Source organism: Gigantopelta aegis, chromosome 6, assembly GCF_016097555.1.
Source record: "Gigantopelta aegis isolate Gae_Host chromosome 6, Gae_host_genome, whole genome shotgun sequence".
NCBI lineage: Eukaryota > Metazoa > Mollusca > Gastropoda > Neomphalida > Peltospiridae > Gigantopelta > Gigantopelta aegis.
In genome coordinates this window covers 19,980,142-19,993,445 of record NC_054704.1, presented here as the reverse complement: position 1 = coordinate 19,993,445, position 13,304 = coordinate 19,980,142, and the positions used below count along the sequence as shown (strand labels likewise).

General features: G+C 39.1%; 1 protein-coding gene across 2 annotated transcripts; it reads right to left on the bottom strand.

The window, feature by feature from the left end:
- Positions 1-1,915: 1,915 nt before the first annotated feature.
- On the bottom strand, positions 1,916-12,226 carry LOC121375282 (protein HtrL-like). 2 transcript variants are annotated; one of them, XM_041502657.1, is made up of 2 exons: positions 11,963-12,226; positions 1,916-3,216 (listed from the first exon to the last, which is right to left on the bottom strand). In XM_041502657.1, exons 1-2 carry the CDS (start codon positions 12,135-12,137, stop codon positions 2,441-2,443), a joined length of 951 nt encoding a protein of 316 aa, XP_041358591.1. In that variant the 5' UTR covers positions 12,138-12,226; the 3' UTR covers positions 1,916-2,440. The 2 variants fall into 2 exon arrangements, with proteins under 2 accessions (XP_041358591.1, XP_041358592.1); XM_041502658.1 differs by lacking the exon at positions 11,963-12,226 and adding an exon at positions 9,831-10,148.
- Positions 12,227-13,304: the final 1,078 nt, after the last annotated feature.

Below are 13,304 nucleotides of genomic sequence, written 5' to 3'. Positions count from 1 at the left end.
CGACATTCAATTTTTTTATTTTTTATTAAATGTTCTTTTATTATTGTATAATAAAACTGAAATAAATGTTACAAAACAACATGAAACCTAGTCCATGTACTCTAACGGTAAGAGAACGAGACAAGCACTTGGAGTACCAACCATTCAAATGTCCGTCTCGCTCTCTTACCGTCGGAGTATTCGGGCTACATGAAACAATGTATAACACTGGCGTAGGAAGCGGGAAGCGGGGTGGGGGCTGGAAGGTGGGGGGGTGGGGGGTGGGTGTGTGTGTGTGTGCATATGCCCCCAATTTTCAAATATATTACTTTATAATAGTGTAAAAGTGTGTGATATAAAAGTGTGCCCCCCCAACACTTTTTGGCATCTTCCTACGCTCGTGGTATAAGAAACAGTAACCATATTCATCAGCCGTCTACATAAAGTACTAAGATCACTAGAACGACATTCATTTATTAACTCTTTTTTGTTTCTTTTATTATTATTGCATAATAAAAGTACAAATGCATATTACAAAACAACATAAAGCTGTAGGCTACATAGGCCTACTGCTTCAATAATTTAATTTTAGAAAAAAAAGAGTAAAGATTGTTTTATTTAACGACGCCACTAGAGCACATTGACTCTTTTTATCTTATCATCAGCTATTGGACGTCGAACATATGGTCATTCTGACATATTTTTTTTAAAGAGGAAAGCCGCTGTCGCCACATATGCTACTCTTTTACGACAGGCAGCAAGGGATCTTTTATTTGCGCTTCCCACAGGCAGGATAGCACAAATCATGTCCTTTGTTGAACCAGTTATGGATCACTGGTCGGTGCAAGTGGTTTACACCTTACCCATTGAGCCTTGCGGAGCATTCATTCAGGGTTTGGAGTCAGTATCTGGATTAAAAATCCCATGCCTCGACTGGGATCCGAACCCAGTACCTACCAAACTGTAGACCGATGGCCTAACCACGACGCCACCGAGGCCGGTTAATTTTAGAATGTTCCTAAACACATGATCATTGGTTCGTTTACGTTTGATTGGCATCTATACTTGATAGGAGGTAGGGTTATTTTCGTATTTCTTGTAGTCACTAAACATTAATTCCTTCATGCACTCATTCTAAACAAACTACTGTGTACCCCCCACCCCCCACCCCAAACAAAAAACAAACCCAAAATAATAACCCCCCTCCCTCCCCCTCTCAACCCCCCCCCCCCTCCCAAACCCCAACAAACTGTTATAAATAGCCTAATTTTGGATCAGGATATTGGCACAGGTACCCTTTAACAATTCCAGAGGGGACGATGTGGTTATATATCATAAAGAGTACTAGTAGTACATACTCATTTGCAATTTACAATAATGTGCATAGGCGTAAGGGATCCCATTTTTTTTTCTTTTTTTTTTTGGGGGGGGGGGGGGGGCATAGTCTTTGCCCGATTGAAACGAAAACGCACGAATCTGGATAACAACATTCATTTATGTTATCATTACTGCCAAACAACTATATAGGCTTTCAAACGAATCACTACGCATTTTTACATGGATTACAACTAATTTTATAGGTAGAATGATGGAAATACATGATAAAAAGGTATCAGGTTAGCATATTTTGCCCGAATATTTCTATGATTTTTGTCCGTATTTGAGGATGTGCTCCCTCTATCTCATACGCTTATAATAAGGTGTAAGTGTTGCCGTATATATATATATATATATATATATATATATATATATTTTGGTAATTGTTCCAGTTTTTTTCTGTTCATCACGAAGTGTCCTACCTTTACTCTCTATGACATATATAATCAAAACATTACCCCTGGGATTGTTGTGGGGAGGTACATGTGGTTATGGACATATTTGTAACAACAGCATAAACAGTGATTTGAGAAATTATTCTAACAACATAAAGACATTATATGATACACTTTGAAGTTTAATATCATCCACGAAATATATGGTTTTCAAAAAATATATAATATCAGTCACTCCCTTTTTCGCAACAGAATCGAGAAAAAAAAATCGCAGTCGTATGCAAGAAATCGGGGTTTCTGACTGACAACACGGACTTGAAACACGGGAATTACAGAGGGTGTCGGTACTGTTTTTACACGTGTTGTTTACCCCCTGAACAATTACTGTAAATGCAGTGGCAGATCCAGAAAATCCATTTAGGGGGCCCCAGTGGCATGTGGCCACAAACGTTCCTGAAGAGGTTCATCGGATTCTCCAACGTGTAAAAAAACAAAACAAAAAAAAACCCCCAAAAAACCCAGTCTCAAAATTTAGGGGGGGAGAGGCCTTGGGCGGGCCCCTGCTCCCTAGATCCACCACTGATATGGATACCGGTAATATCATCTCTAATAAAATATAGAGATTTAAAAATAAATAAATAATAATATTAACATATGTACTTATAAGCAGACGACCTGGTAATTATTAATTATAATTTAAATAAGTCAAACCAGCCCGACCTAACCAAGTGAAACATAGTCCTGTCCCTGAAGTACAACTGAATGTTTGCCGTCTGATCGTCATCGACAATCCCTTTCCTCATCCATTCATCAATCAACTTCACGTGGAGCTCGTGGTAGCGCCTGAGAACGTCTACACCTCCACCAAAAACACCCCCAGCTAGAATATTGATATTCTTCTTATGTAGGTCCGGGACGTGCTCCCATTCGTCTATGGGTTTTAACTGTAGTAACATCACTTTGTCCGAGTGTGCTAGGACCGGTTTCCATACACCATCTGAAGGATACACGCCAGCTTCACCATGGCCGTATCCGCCGTCGATCCAGAAATAATATGACGTGTTAAACGGATTGCGAAGAATTGCCTCATTAACCAAGTGTATTTTTGAAAGCTGGACAATGTCGTATTCAGGAATTCTGGCTTCGCAGTGATCTCCATCAGTGAGAAGCTCGTTGTCGTTTTGATATTCAACACTCTTCATAATCTCTTCCATCCTCCCCCTGTGTTTGTAGTATGGAAGGTCCTGTAAGGTGATTGGTAATATCAACGTCCTCTTCTTTCTACCTCGCCTCATCCACTCCACGAATGGTCTACCCTTGGTCTCGATGAATATAACCATGTTGACATCAAGTTTTAAAAGATGGGACATGAACATGAGGTAGTCATTATATTTTCTACTTTGAGCATTCCATCTGCCGCGTCCTATGTCGATCATTGATGTTACAACGGTGAATGAATATGAACCTGGAATAAATAATCACACTTAAAAATTAGCTAATGTATGTTATTGAGAAATACACGAATACAAGTTTGTCGAAGATAACTTGGGACTGGGGAACATTTGGGGGGGGGGGGGGGGGGGGGGGTGGGGTGTGTAAATATAATCATTAATTTATCAAGACATCAACCCTGGCACCTGTGGTCTCTGTTTACAATGCTGATAAGGTCAGGTCAAAGAGTTTAACGCGCACATTCAGCGCAAGCTGTTTTAGCGCAAGCCTGTCCTGGGCGCAGGCGTTGGCCTCAGCCGGTTCCTTCGTCCAGGACATGCTGATAAAGGTCAGGTCATAGATTTAACGTGCACATTCAGAACAAGCTGTTGTAGCGCACGCCTGTCGTGGGCACGGGTGCCGGCCTCGGCCGGTGTAAAAGGAACGCAGGTCCGTAGGAACAGTAGTCCTATCGGACCTCCATAGCTTAGGAACCATAGTCCTACCCGGACTTTCATTCCTGGTTTATTTTAAAGTTGTTTTTATCTAGGACTTGTATTTCTACCGGACTTAAATTCTTTCTACAACAGTGACAGAAATACTAGTCCAGCAAATTAGATGTCCGTTTATTATACTCTGCAATTTGCACGAGCTGCCAGAAAGACACGAGAAAAAAGTGAGGTTTTGGCAGCCTTCCCTCGTAGTGTGATGGATAAGTGTGATGGATAAGCGTACGAGTCTCTTAAGATTATTGTGGGTTCAAACCTCCATGTCAAAAATATTTTTAAGTTTGAGTATCAACGTAATTAAAAAAAATTACGTCATAGACTTGTGGATCAGACACGTGAGCAAATTTTTGTAGTCGTCTTACATTTTTGTTAGCATATTGAAGTAGGACGAATATCTTGCTTTTTTCAAAAGTATATTATGCAACTACAGATATAAAGTAGGCTATATGGCCATGTGTTCAACACAAAGAAATATACCCCCCCCCCCCCCAATATGTAGCCCAAAATTGTTTAAAAAATATATATATATATGAAAACTGGTAACTCAAAAAAACCTTAAAACTACATTCCCTGGAATATTTTTATTATTTAAGCACATAGAAAAGAAAATCCAATTACGTTTGGTGCATATATGACGCCGCACTCCGCATTGGTTTCACTACGCTGGCTTATCCAGGTCAAAAACAAAGCCATGATTTTGAAAGTGGAACAGTTTTGACGGGATCGTACCGATCTCGGTTTTCATTGGCTTATCACAAGTATAGAATTCCCCAACACGATCACGTGACATTTCGCAATTTTTGAACAAATTTAACTGTCTTGATTGAAGGGTCGTCTCATATCTCCAAAACATATTTATATCCACAGAGGTATGGAACAACGCCTTTCCAGGGGTCGGTGAGTGGGGGATTTGCCTTGAAAGTTTGACAGTGGCCAGCTTTTGGCATACGCGTTACATGTAAGGGGGTGTTACTAATTACGTAACGCTCTAGGGGTAGAGGAAGAGGGTACTGTGTTCGATTTACGTAACATTTTTCAAGACTATATGTTATTTTTATTCATTACTTAGACCTAAAAAGGTGTTTTTTGAAAATGCGCGGTCAGTCTAAGATCGATCCCCATCGGCGGGTATACAAAAAGACCATGGTATGTGATATCCTGTCTGTGGGATGGTACATATAAATAATCCCTTGCTAAAAAAAATGTAGCGGGTTTCCACGGCGCGTGTGCATGGATTTCAGTGGGGTTGGGGTTATAGACTGTGTTAAGCGAAGTTTATATCGGGCCATGCTCCCCCAAAAAATACATTTTAATTTTTTTTAAGCTTGGGCAATTAAGGGTTTCGACCTCCAACCCCTGTGCGTGCTGTAACTTCACCGTGGTGCAGGGGTGTAACATTCTCTTTGAGAATGGCCAATACAGCACAAATTGAAGTTTAGAGAAAAAGTCATTATCTTATCTGTGATATTTGTATTTGTATTTTTACACAGTTCTTTACACTGTTTTTATTTATATCTTGAATTTTTCTGTTGATGTTGATCATCACCTTGTTTGTTTCCATTACCATAATTTGACACCCAATAGCCGATGTATTTTTCGTGCTGGGGTGTTGTTAAACATTCATTCATTCATTCATTCATTCGACCTCCAATACCTTCCCCCTGCACATGCACCCGATTCCTCTCTAAGATTATATGTCAAAATTACCAAATGTTAGACATCCAACAGCAGATGGAAGGAAGGATAGGATATGTTTTATTTAACGACGCACTCAACACATTTTATTTACGGTTGTATGGGGTCGGATGATTATTAAATCATTATGCTTTATCTTTGATGTCGTTAAACACCACCCCACCCCCAACTTTACCCTTTCCAAACGAATAATATTTATTTGAATTTGTCGATTTTAAGACGTAAAATTAAGAAGTGAAAACGTTCATTGTCTACTTTAGTATATTTTATTTAAAAAATATATACATGATTAATGTGTTACTAATATACAAACTAAACTTTGAAAGTTCTACTAACACTTTATAAAATACCAATTCTGAAATAGGAAGGTACGACTGTCGATAATACGTTCTCAAGATCAAACCGGTTTTAACTAAAGACTCTAGTACCGTATCCTCAACCGAACGTTCTTCGTACAGCGCAAGATTTCTCTCTTAATTTTTTTAGACGAACCCTACAATTTGAAATCGGCAAACGCACGTGTTAACTGAAACTGACAACAGGCTGTTGTTTGTGCTTTGCCGAGCTATGGCGGCACAGGTGACGAATCAAGCGTATACGTTTGACGATATCCGTTCATAGCGAACACACACGACTTTTTTAAAAGTGCATTTGAGCTTGTATTTTACATTTGTACGTGATGTTATAATATGGTAACCAGACAATGTAACTTTAAGTCAACTATTCATCATATGTGTAGCTTCAAGCTGAACGACAAATTTAAAAATGTCATCATTACATTTCAGGGGCGGGACATAGCCCAGTGGAAAAGCGTTCGCTTGATGCGCGGTCGGTCTAGGATCGATCCCCGTCGGTGGACCCATTGGGCTATTTCTCGTTCCAGCCAGTGCTCCACAAAGGCCGTGGTATGTACTAGCCTGTCTGTAGGATGGTGCATATAAAAGATCCCTTGCTGCTAATCGAAAAGAGTAGCCCATGAAGTGGCGACAGCGGGTTTCCTCTCTCAATATTTGTGTGGTCTCACGCCATACAACCATAAATAAAATGTGTTGAGTGCGTCGTTAAATAAAACACATTTTCTGATTCAGGGCAGACTAAATGACATAAAACATTGTACAGTACCGTTATTCTTCTCCGACTATAAGGCCATGGCTATAATTATAACCACTTAGTAACTATGCTACCTGCACCCCCCCCCCCCCACACACACACACACAAACACCCCCAACACACCGCATCCGAAGCCTTTAATTCTGAAATAACTGGAACTGGAACTGGTGATTAACGTGCACATTCAGAGCAAATTGTTGTAGCGCACGCCTATCTTGGGCACAGGTACCGTCCTCGACCGGTTTGTCTGTCCAAGACAGGGAAGGTGGGGGGAGGGTGGAGGGGGGACCTCTTGCGCTGGCAGGTGCAAGGGAGCACGTAGTCGGTAGCAGGGGGAGGGGGGGGGGTCTGAAATAAAAATAAAAGGCTGGCTTTTTTTATCGGTATTGTTCTCGCGAGTTCACAAGGCCAATGACGACTGGCCGATTCACTGCACGCTTGAACGAGTAGAGCGTGTTAGTACATGCGTGGAGCCATCATTTTGTTTTTGCTGGGAGTTTACATGCAACTACTTAAATGGAAGTTATATAGTAGCGGTTCTTCTTCGAACGTTCAACTATGGACCCCAGTAGCTCGAATAAATGCTGCTGTGCGCAGCAGGTTTTACTTAGTGCCGAATAGTTTCTCCTTCAGTGGTTCATCTAAACACCCATCCATCCCTTCTGCTATATATTCATTCATTCATTCATTCATTCATTCATTCATTTAATCAACTCATTAATTCATTAATTCATTCATCATTCATCTGAAGGCCAGTCTGCTTTCCTTAGTCCTGGCAGTGGGGACAATTCTGCAGGAAAGAATCTACACTGGTGAATGCGCTTTAAAAAATATGTGGGCGGAAAATGTGTTTTCGTTGTAACCAGGGTGTGTGTGATTGTGTGTTCAGATCCCCCCTTAACAGCAAGAAGTCGACCTGAACTCAGCAGCTGACGACCACGAAACTGTGCCTTGATTAGCAGGTCATAACATGTTTACTCTGTCTCAATTCTATACAATACAATCTTTATATCTCTATATATGAATAATACAAAGAACATGGCACATTTTAAAACATAAGTATTGCAATCTAAATAAGAACATTTATATAGTCATGTAAAGTTACGTTTTGTACTTGGACAATTTAAAGGTGTGTGTGTGGTGGTGGTGTGTGTGTGGGGGGGGGAGTATACTAATACATAATTAAATCTTAAATTTTTTCATTTCAACTTACTAAGGTTAAGCACGCTGTCTTGGGCACACACCTCAGCTATCTGGGCTGTCTGTCCAGGATAGTGGGTTAGTTGTCAGTTGGTTAGTGGTTAGTGAGAGCGAAGAGGGTGTAGTGGCCTTACACCTACCCAATGAGCAGTTGACATTGCATTACGTTACCTACTCGTAGAATTTTGTCTCATCTTTATTTTCACTGGTTAAATCTACCAAGGCAATATCACTTTTGATCGGACCGGTGGGACCGTCTCAGGGCAATATCACTATTTATGGAAGGTCGTGTGACTCGTTTTTGACCAATAAAAATACAAATATATTTTCATTTTGTTCGGTAAACATAAAATTGTTGAAATGTAAAACCCAGTTTTGGCTACTAAAAATATTAGTACGATATTTGGATATAATATGGACAGTGCTATTTTAAATGAGAACATACATTTACTGTGTAATTGTAATCGTTAAAAATTATCTTAGTCGAAAACATCTTACAATGGTAGCAAACTCAGGACAGTCCCTTGAAGGCACAAACACATTAGCAAAGTCCAGGGCCCAATTTCACTAAATATCGTAAGCCTAGTTTTGCACGTAAACGTAAATCTACGACTAAACCACAATTCTTATTACTATTATAGTACATAAAATGTAGTTAAAAATACACATATTTCATTTCCTTTTGTCCTTAAATGCTCCATTTTCCTTAATGGTGTAATTTTCTTCGTGAAATAGATGCCAAACACTTGTAAATGTATACCCAATATAACTGCAAGTCGCAGACGTAAACTTATGATGTTTTGTGAAATTGCCCATCAGGAGATTTAAGAAGTAGGCCTAATGGCTAATGGGTTGTTTGTTTGCTTTGTTTGTTGTTTGTTTGTTTGTTTGTTTTTGTTGTTGCTGTTGGTTTTTAGCGGGTGGGTGGGTGAGAGTGGGAGAGTGCCCTCCACCACCACTCGGCTACGGGCCTACGTATACTGAAATAACTAAAAAATATTTTATTTTTTATTTTTTTAATATCAATTAAAAAATTAAAGATAAGAATTGTAACTGAATTTAGGAAACAAGATACGTATAATCACAGAAATATTCTGCGTGACTCGATTGTGGCAACTATGTGGTCGTCATCCTCTAGTAGGTATATGTAACAGCTCCAACCATGCGCGACTTCACCGGTACATGTACATACATGTGCTATCTCAAACTTACATAATGCCGGCGTCACGCTAACATTATTTATTAATCTTTGCTTTATAAAGTAAGCATTATACCTTTAACTATATATCCATTTAAACAATTCAACTAAATAATTTAATTCACCAGTACAAATTTGTTTATTAATAACTTGGGCGCTTTTGTTTAAGGAGAACACTAATGTGAATCCGGGTCGTTTCGCCTTAAAACGTACGTAACGTTATCCTACTAGCTGTTGTTTGCGACAAATTTGCTATCTGTGTGCAACTCATACGTATCTGACGGCCCTATCCAGTCAACGTGACAGTTTCTATGGATACGCTGATGTAAGATTTATTACCATGTAATAAAACATGAATCTATTAGTTTATATATAATCACATTACAATAATTTTGCCAGTCCTGAATTATGATTTATGCAAATATTATACGCGTAAAATTGATTAATTTGTAGTCATTTATTATAAAAACATGTAAATGTAAAAATAGCGAATATGTCACTTGTAACTATGATTTAGCACCTTTAAGGACATAAATCATGGGCGTACATAGGATATTGAAAAGGGGGGTTCCAAAATAGATTGCAGAGATATTGGGCATATTTTCTATGTTGAGTAAATATAATAATGTCAGATATCAATGTCAGATATATTAAATTATAACAAAAGCGATTTCAGGGGGGGGTTCGGTCGAACACCCCCCCCCCCCCCCCCCCCCTACGTACGCCCATGTAAATGCATGATGCTAGCTGGGGCTAACTAGCTTGGGGCGAAATGTCCGTGACCCTCTATCAATGTGTGACATCAACGCGTAATTCACATACATTAGAAAATTGGCCAAATGAAGTACGAACAACAATTATTTAAATTTACTAGTCATATATGATATAGTGAAAAATCATGATCATAACACGTTACACGTCATAATATTTACAAACCTCGTTCGGGTCCAAAACCTTCCCAGAGGAAAGGTGAGTCATAAACGTCCGTACAGGTAAATGGAACATAAACACCGACCAGATACAGAACTGTGGCAGATGACAATCCGACAATCACCACGAGCTTTCTATTACAGGATAAACTAAAACGTGGACCGTTAAACATGATCTTTTTTCTTCACATAAGTCCATTCAGCTGTGACATAAATACGCAAATACTTGTCAACAATCGCGGTATAAGGGTAGATATGACAAAGTGGCCGTGGTTGTTGGGCTACCCGATAATAAGAATGTCTAATAATACATCCCGGCAGGTGACGCTTTAAATGTAGAATTCAACTGTATTGGGTAGCGGTCTTCACTGCGTCCCCGATAGCTCACACAAAGCGCGTAGCTAGGCCAAAATTTAGGATACGCATTTAAGGCACGTCCCGTGAGCGTGCTGTAACCTCACCGTGGTGCAGGGGTGTAACATTCTCTTTGAGAACAGCCAATACAGCACAAATTTAAATTTTGAGTAAAAGTCAGTATCTATCTGTGATATTTGTGTTTTTGCACAGTTCTTTGCACTGTTTTTATTTAAATCTTGGGTTTTTGTATTGATGTTATTTGTATTATTTGTTTTCATTACCATGGTTTGACACCCAGTGGCCGATGTATATTTCGTGCTGGGGTGCCGTTAAACATTCATTCATTCATTAAGGCACGAAGTTCCGTCAAAGGTTGGGTGGGGTGGGGTTGGGTGGCGGCTACATTCTGTGTATAAAATTAAATGTGTATTAAAGCTAATTTTTAGTGGTTTGCTTCTTGTGTGACAAATTCAATTAAATAACTGCCACGTATATTGATATATTGATAACTCTTCCAAAGCTTCAAATTATAAATTATTTAAAAATACTGTTGAATTTGAGATATACATCACAATTATAGAGAGAAAACATTGGTGTCCATTATTACGCTTCAGATTATCAAACCATAATCTTCCAATTGAAACGGGCAGATGGAAAAATGTACCACTACAAAATAAAATATGTCCATTGTGTAATAATTATGATATCGGAGATGAGTTTCATTATATATTTACATATTTAAGAATGAAAGAAAGCGTTACTTACCATCTTTCTGTCAGTCTAAACCAAATATATATACATTTTATAAACTATTCAACTCTAAGAAAGCTGGTGTCCTTAGAAAACTTTCTATATTTTGTAATATAACTATGAATACTTTCAAATCCTCTGGCTGATATTCTGTGTATTTTTTGTATTTATTAATATGTATTTATTGTATTTATGTACATTTATGTACACCCACCATGTTGTTACAATTATATTGACTGCTGTGTGTATATATATCCTCATATGCCGTAGACTACGGCCTGAGTGTAAATAAAGTTCAGTTCAGTAGACTTGTACTCTGCCGTTCGAGAGCTAGACGGATATTGAACTGTTATAATCAGCTCTCAGACGGCGAAGTAATCGGGATAACTGCTGCGATGCGATTAATTTGGACTTCGGTAAAGTACCCTCGCCCATCTATACCCTTATAAATAAATAATAAAAAAAAGGCTGAATATTACTTATTGCACGATATTGTTGTTTGCCTATTTTCAATGATACGCACATTCGTATTCGTGTGTTTGCCTGGCTACGTTAGTTTGTTTTGTTTAACGACACCACTGAAGCACATTGATTAATTAATCATCGGATGTCAAACATTTGGTAATCCTGACTCGTAGTCATCAGGGGAAACCCGCTACATTTTTCCTAATTCAGCAAGGGATCTTTTATATGCCTTTTCCCACAGACAGGAAAGTACATATCACGGCTTTTGACCAGTTGTGGTGCACTGGTTGGAACGAGAAAAAAACCCAATCAGCTGAATGAATCCACCGAGGTTCTTCGATCCTGCGATACAATTTAGCACCTAAAGCGAACACTCAATCGACCGTTCTATAATTTTACAGTACTTTATTGTGCAAAAAAAAAAAAAAAGTATAAACTTTACTTTTTCATTACTAAAACGAATGCATTTAAAAAAAAAAAAAGAGGATTTTCTGGATCCGCCATTAATAAGTATAACTAGTACCGGTAATATACATATATACACATATAATTAATACAAATACAAACCTCGTTCCGGTCCAAAACCTTCCCACTGAAAAGGTGTGTTATAAAAACTGGTACAGTTCAAAATGCGAAGTTGATGATGAACCGCATACAGAACTGTAATAAACACACAGGACAGTCCAACAATCACCGCATATTTTCTGTTACAGGATAAACTAAAACGTTGACAGTTAAACATGTTTTTCCCTACATAGCTCCACGTTATAGATTTTGTAATATAAGCCTACATATACTCGAGAGCATATGCGCTTACCAATGTTTGAGTAATGCCCTTGAAGTCACCAGTAAATCAATAAACATGATTGGTAGAATACACCATGAACCTACCACACTGGTCGCTAGAATAGATTTTCCAGACGTTTTATATAGACAGGTGATACATCAACAACTCGCCCTCAAGCTATATGGATTTGGTCCGAATTCTTTATAACTGATATTCATTGAAAAAAAACCCCTTTAGTTCTTCCCGTTTCTGAACGCATTCTAACAAAGATGTCTTTATTGCATAATATGCCTATAGGCATAGGATGTCGTATGGATGAGGGCACAAAGAGAACAGCAGTTTAAACATATCCGAGTAGACTGATTTGTACACGTCAAATTAATAGTCAGGGAGCTAGGGCTGAAATTTCTGGTCAAGGTGAACCCTTCTGCTATACTTTTTAAACCATTTTTTATTTGAAGTCTACATCTCAGAAGATACGAAATGTTGATCTGTTCTGCGAAATCCATTGCGAATTTTATATAGAGCACATATTTCATGAATTTTCTAAAAAAAAAATTGTAAAAAGTTTGGAAGTTGCTTATGGAAAGTTGAATAAAAAATGATGCAAAATAACAAACTATAATGTTTTAGAGTAGATAAACCATGAGAAAAATATGTTTTTGTCTTAACATAGGTAAAAACCTAGATCTATCTATTACGTTTCCGGAGACGTCCGCAACGTTGTCAACATTTACATTTAGCTCACTTCGACTCGAGCTCATGATGAGACAAGACGCTGTTACTTGCGCCCTCGACTTAACCCGCCCCCCCCCCCCCCCCCTGGGGGGTATGATAGCTTTATTCGGGGCATTATTGGAGTACCGAGTCGCGTACATGGGGTCACTGGCGACCGTGACCTTAGTGTATGGCGACTCGGTAAAGAACACGAGAAGAGGAGGGAGCAGGAGACGTGTGCCAGGGACGGCTCGGGGGGATCCAAAGTTGACGGCTCAACCGCCAGCGGCGGGTCCTTCTGCGTCGCCGCCCCCACCGATCCAGCAGAAGAGGACGACGACATCTCCGGTGGAGAAGACCTTGGACGCGACCTGCGACGTGCTGAACACGGCTATGGCCCAGTAG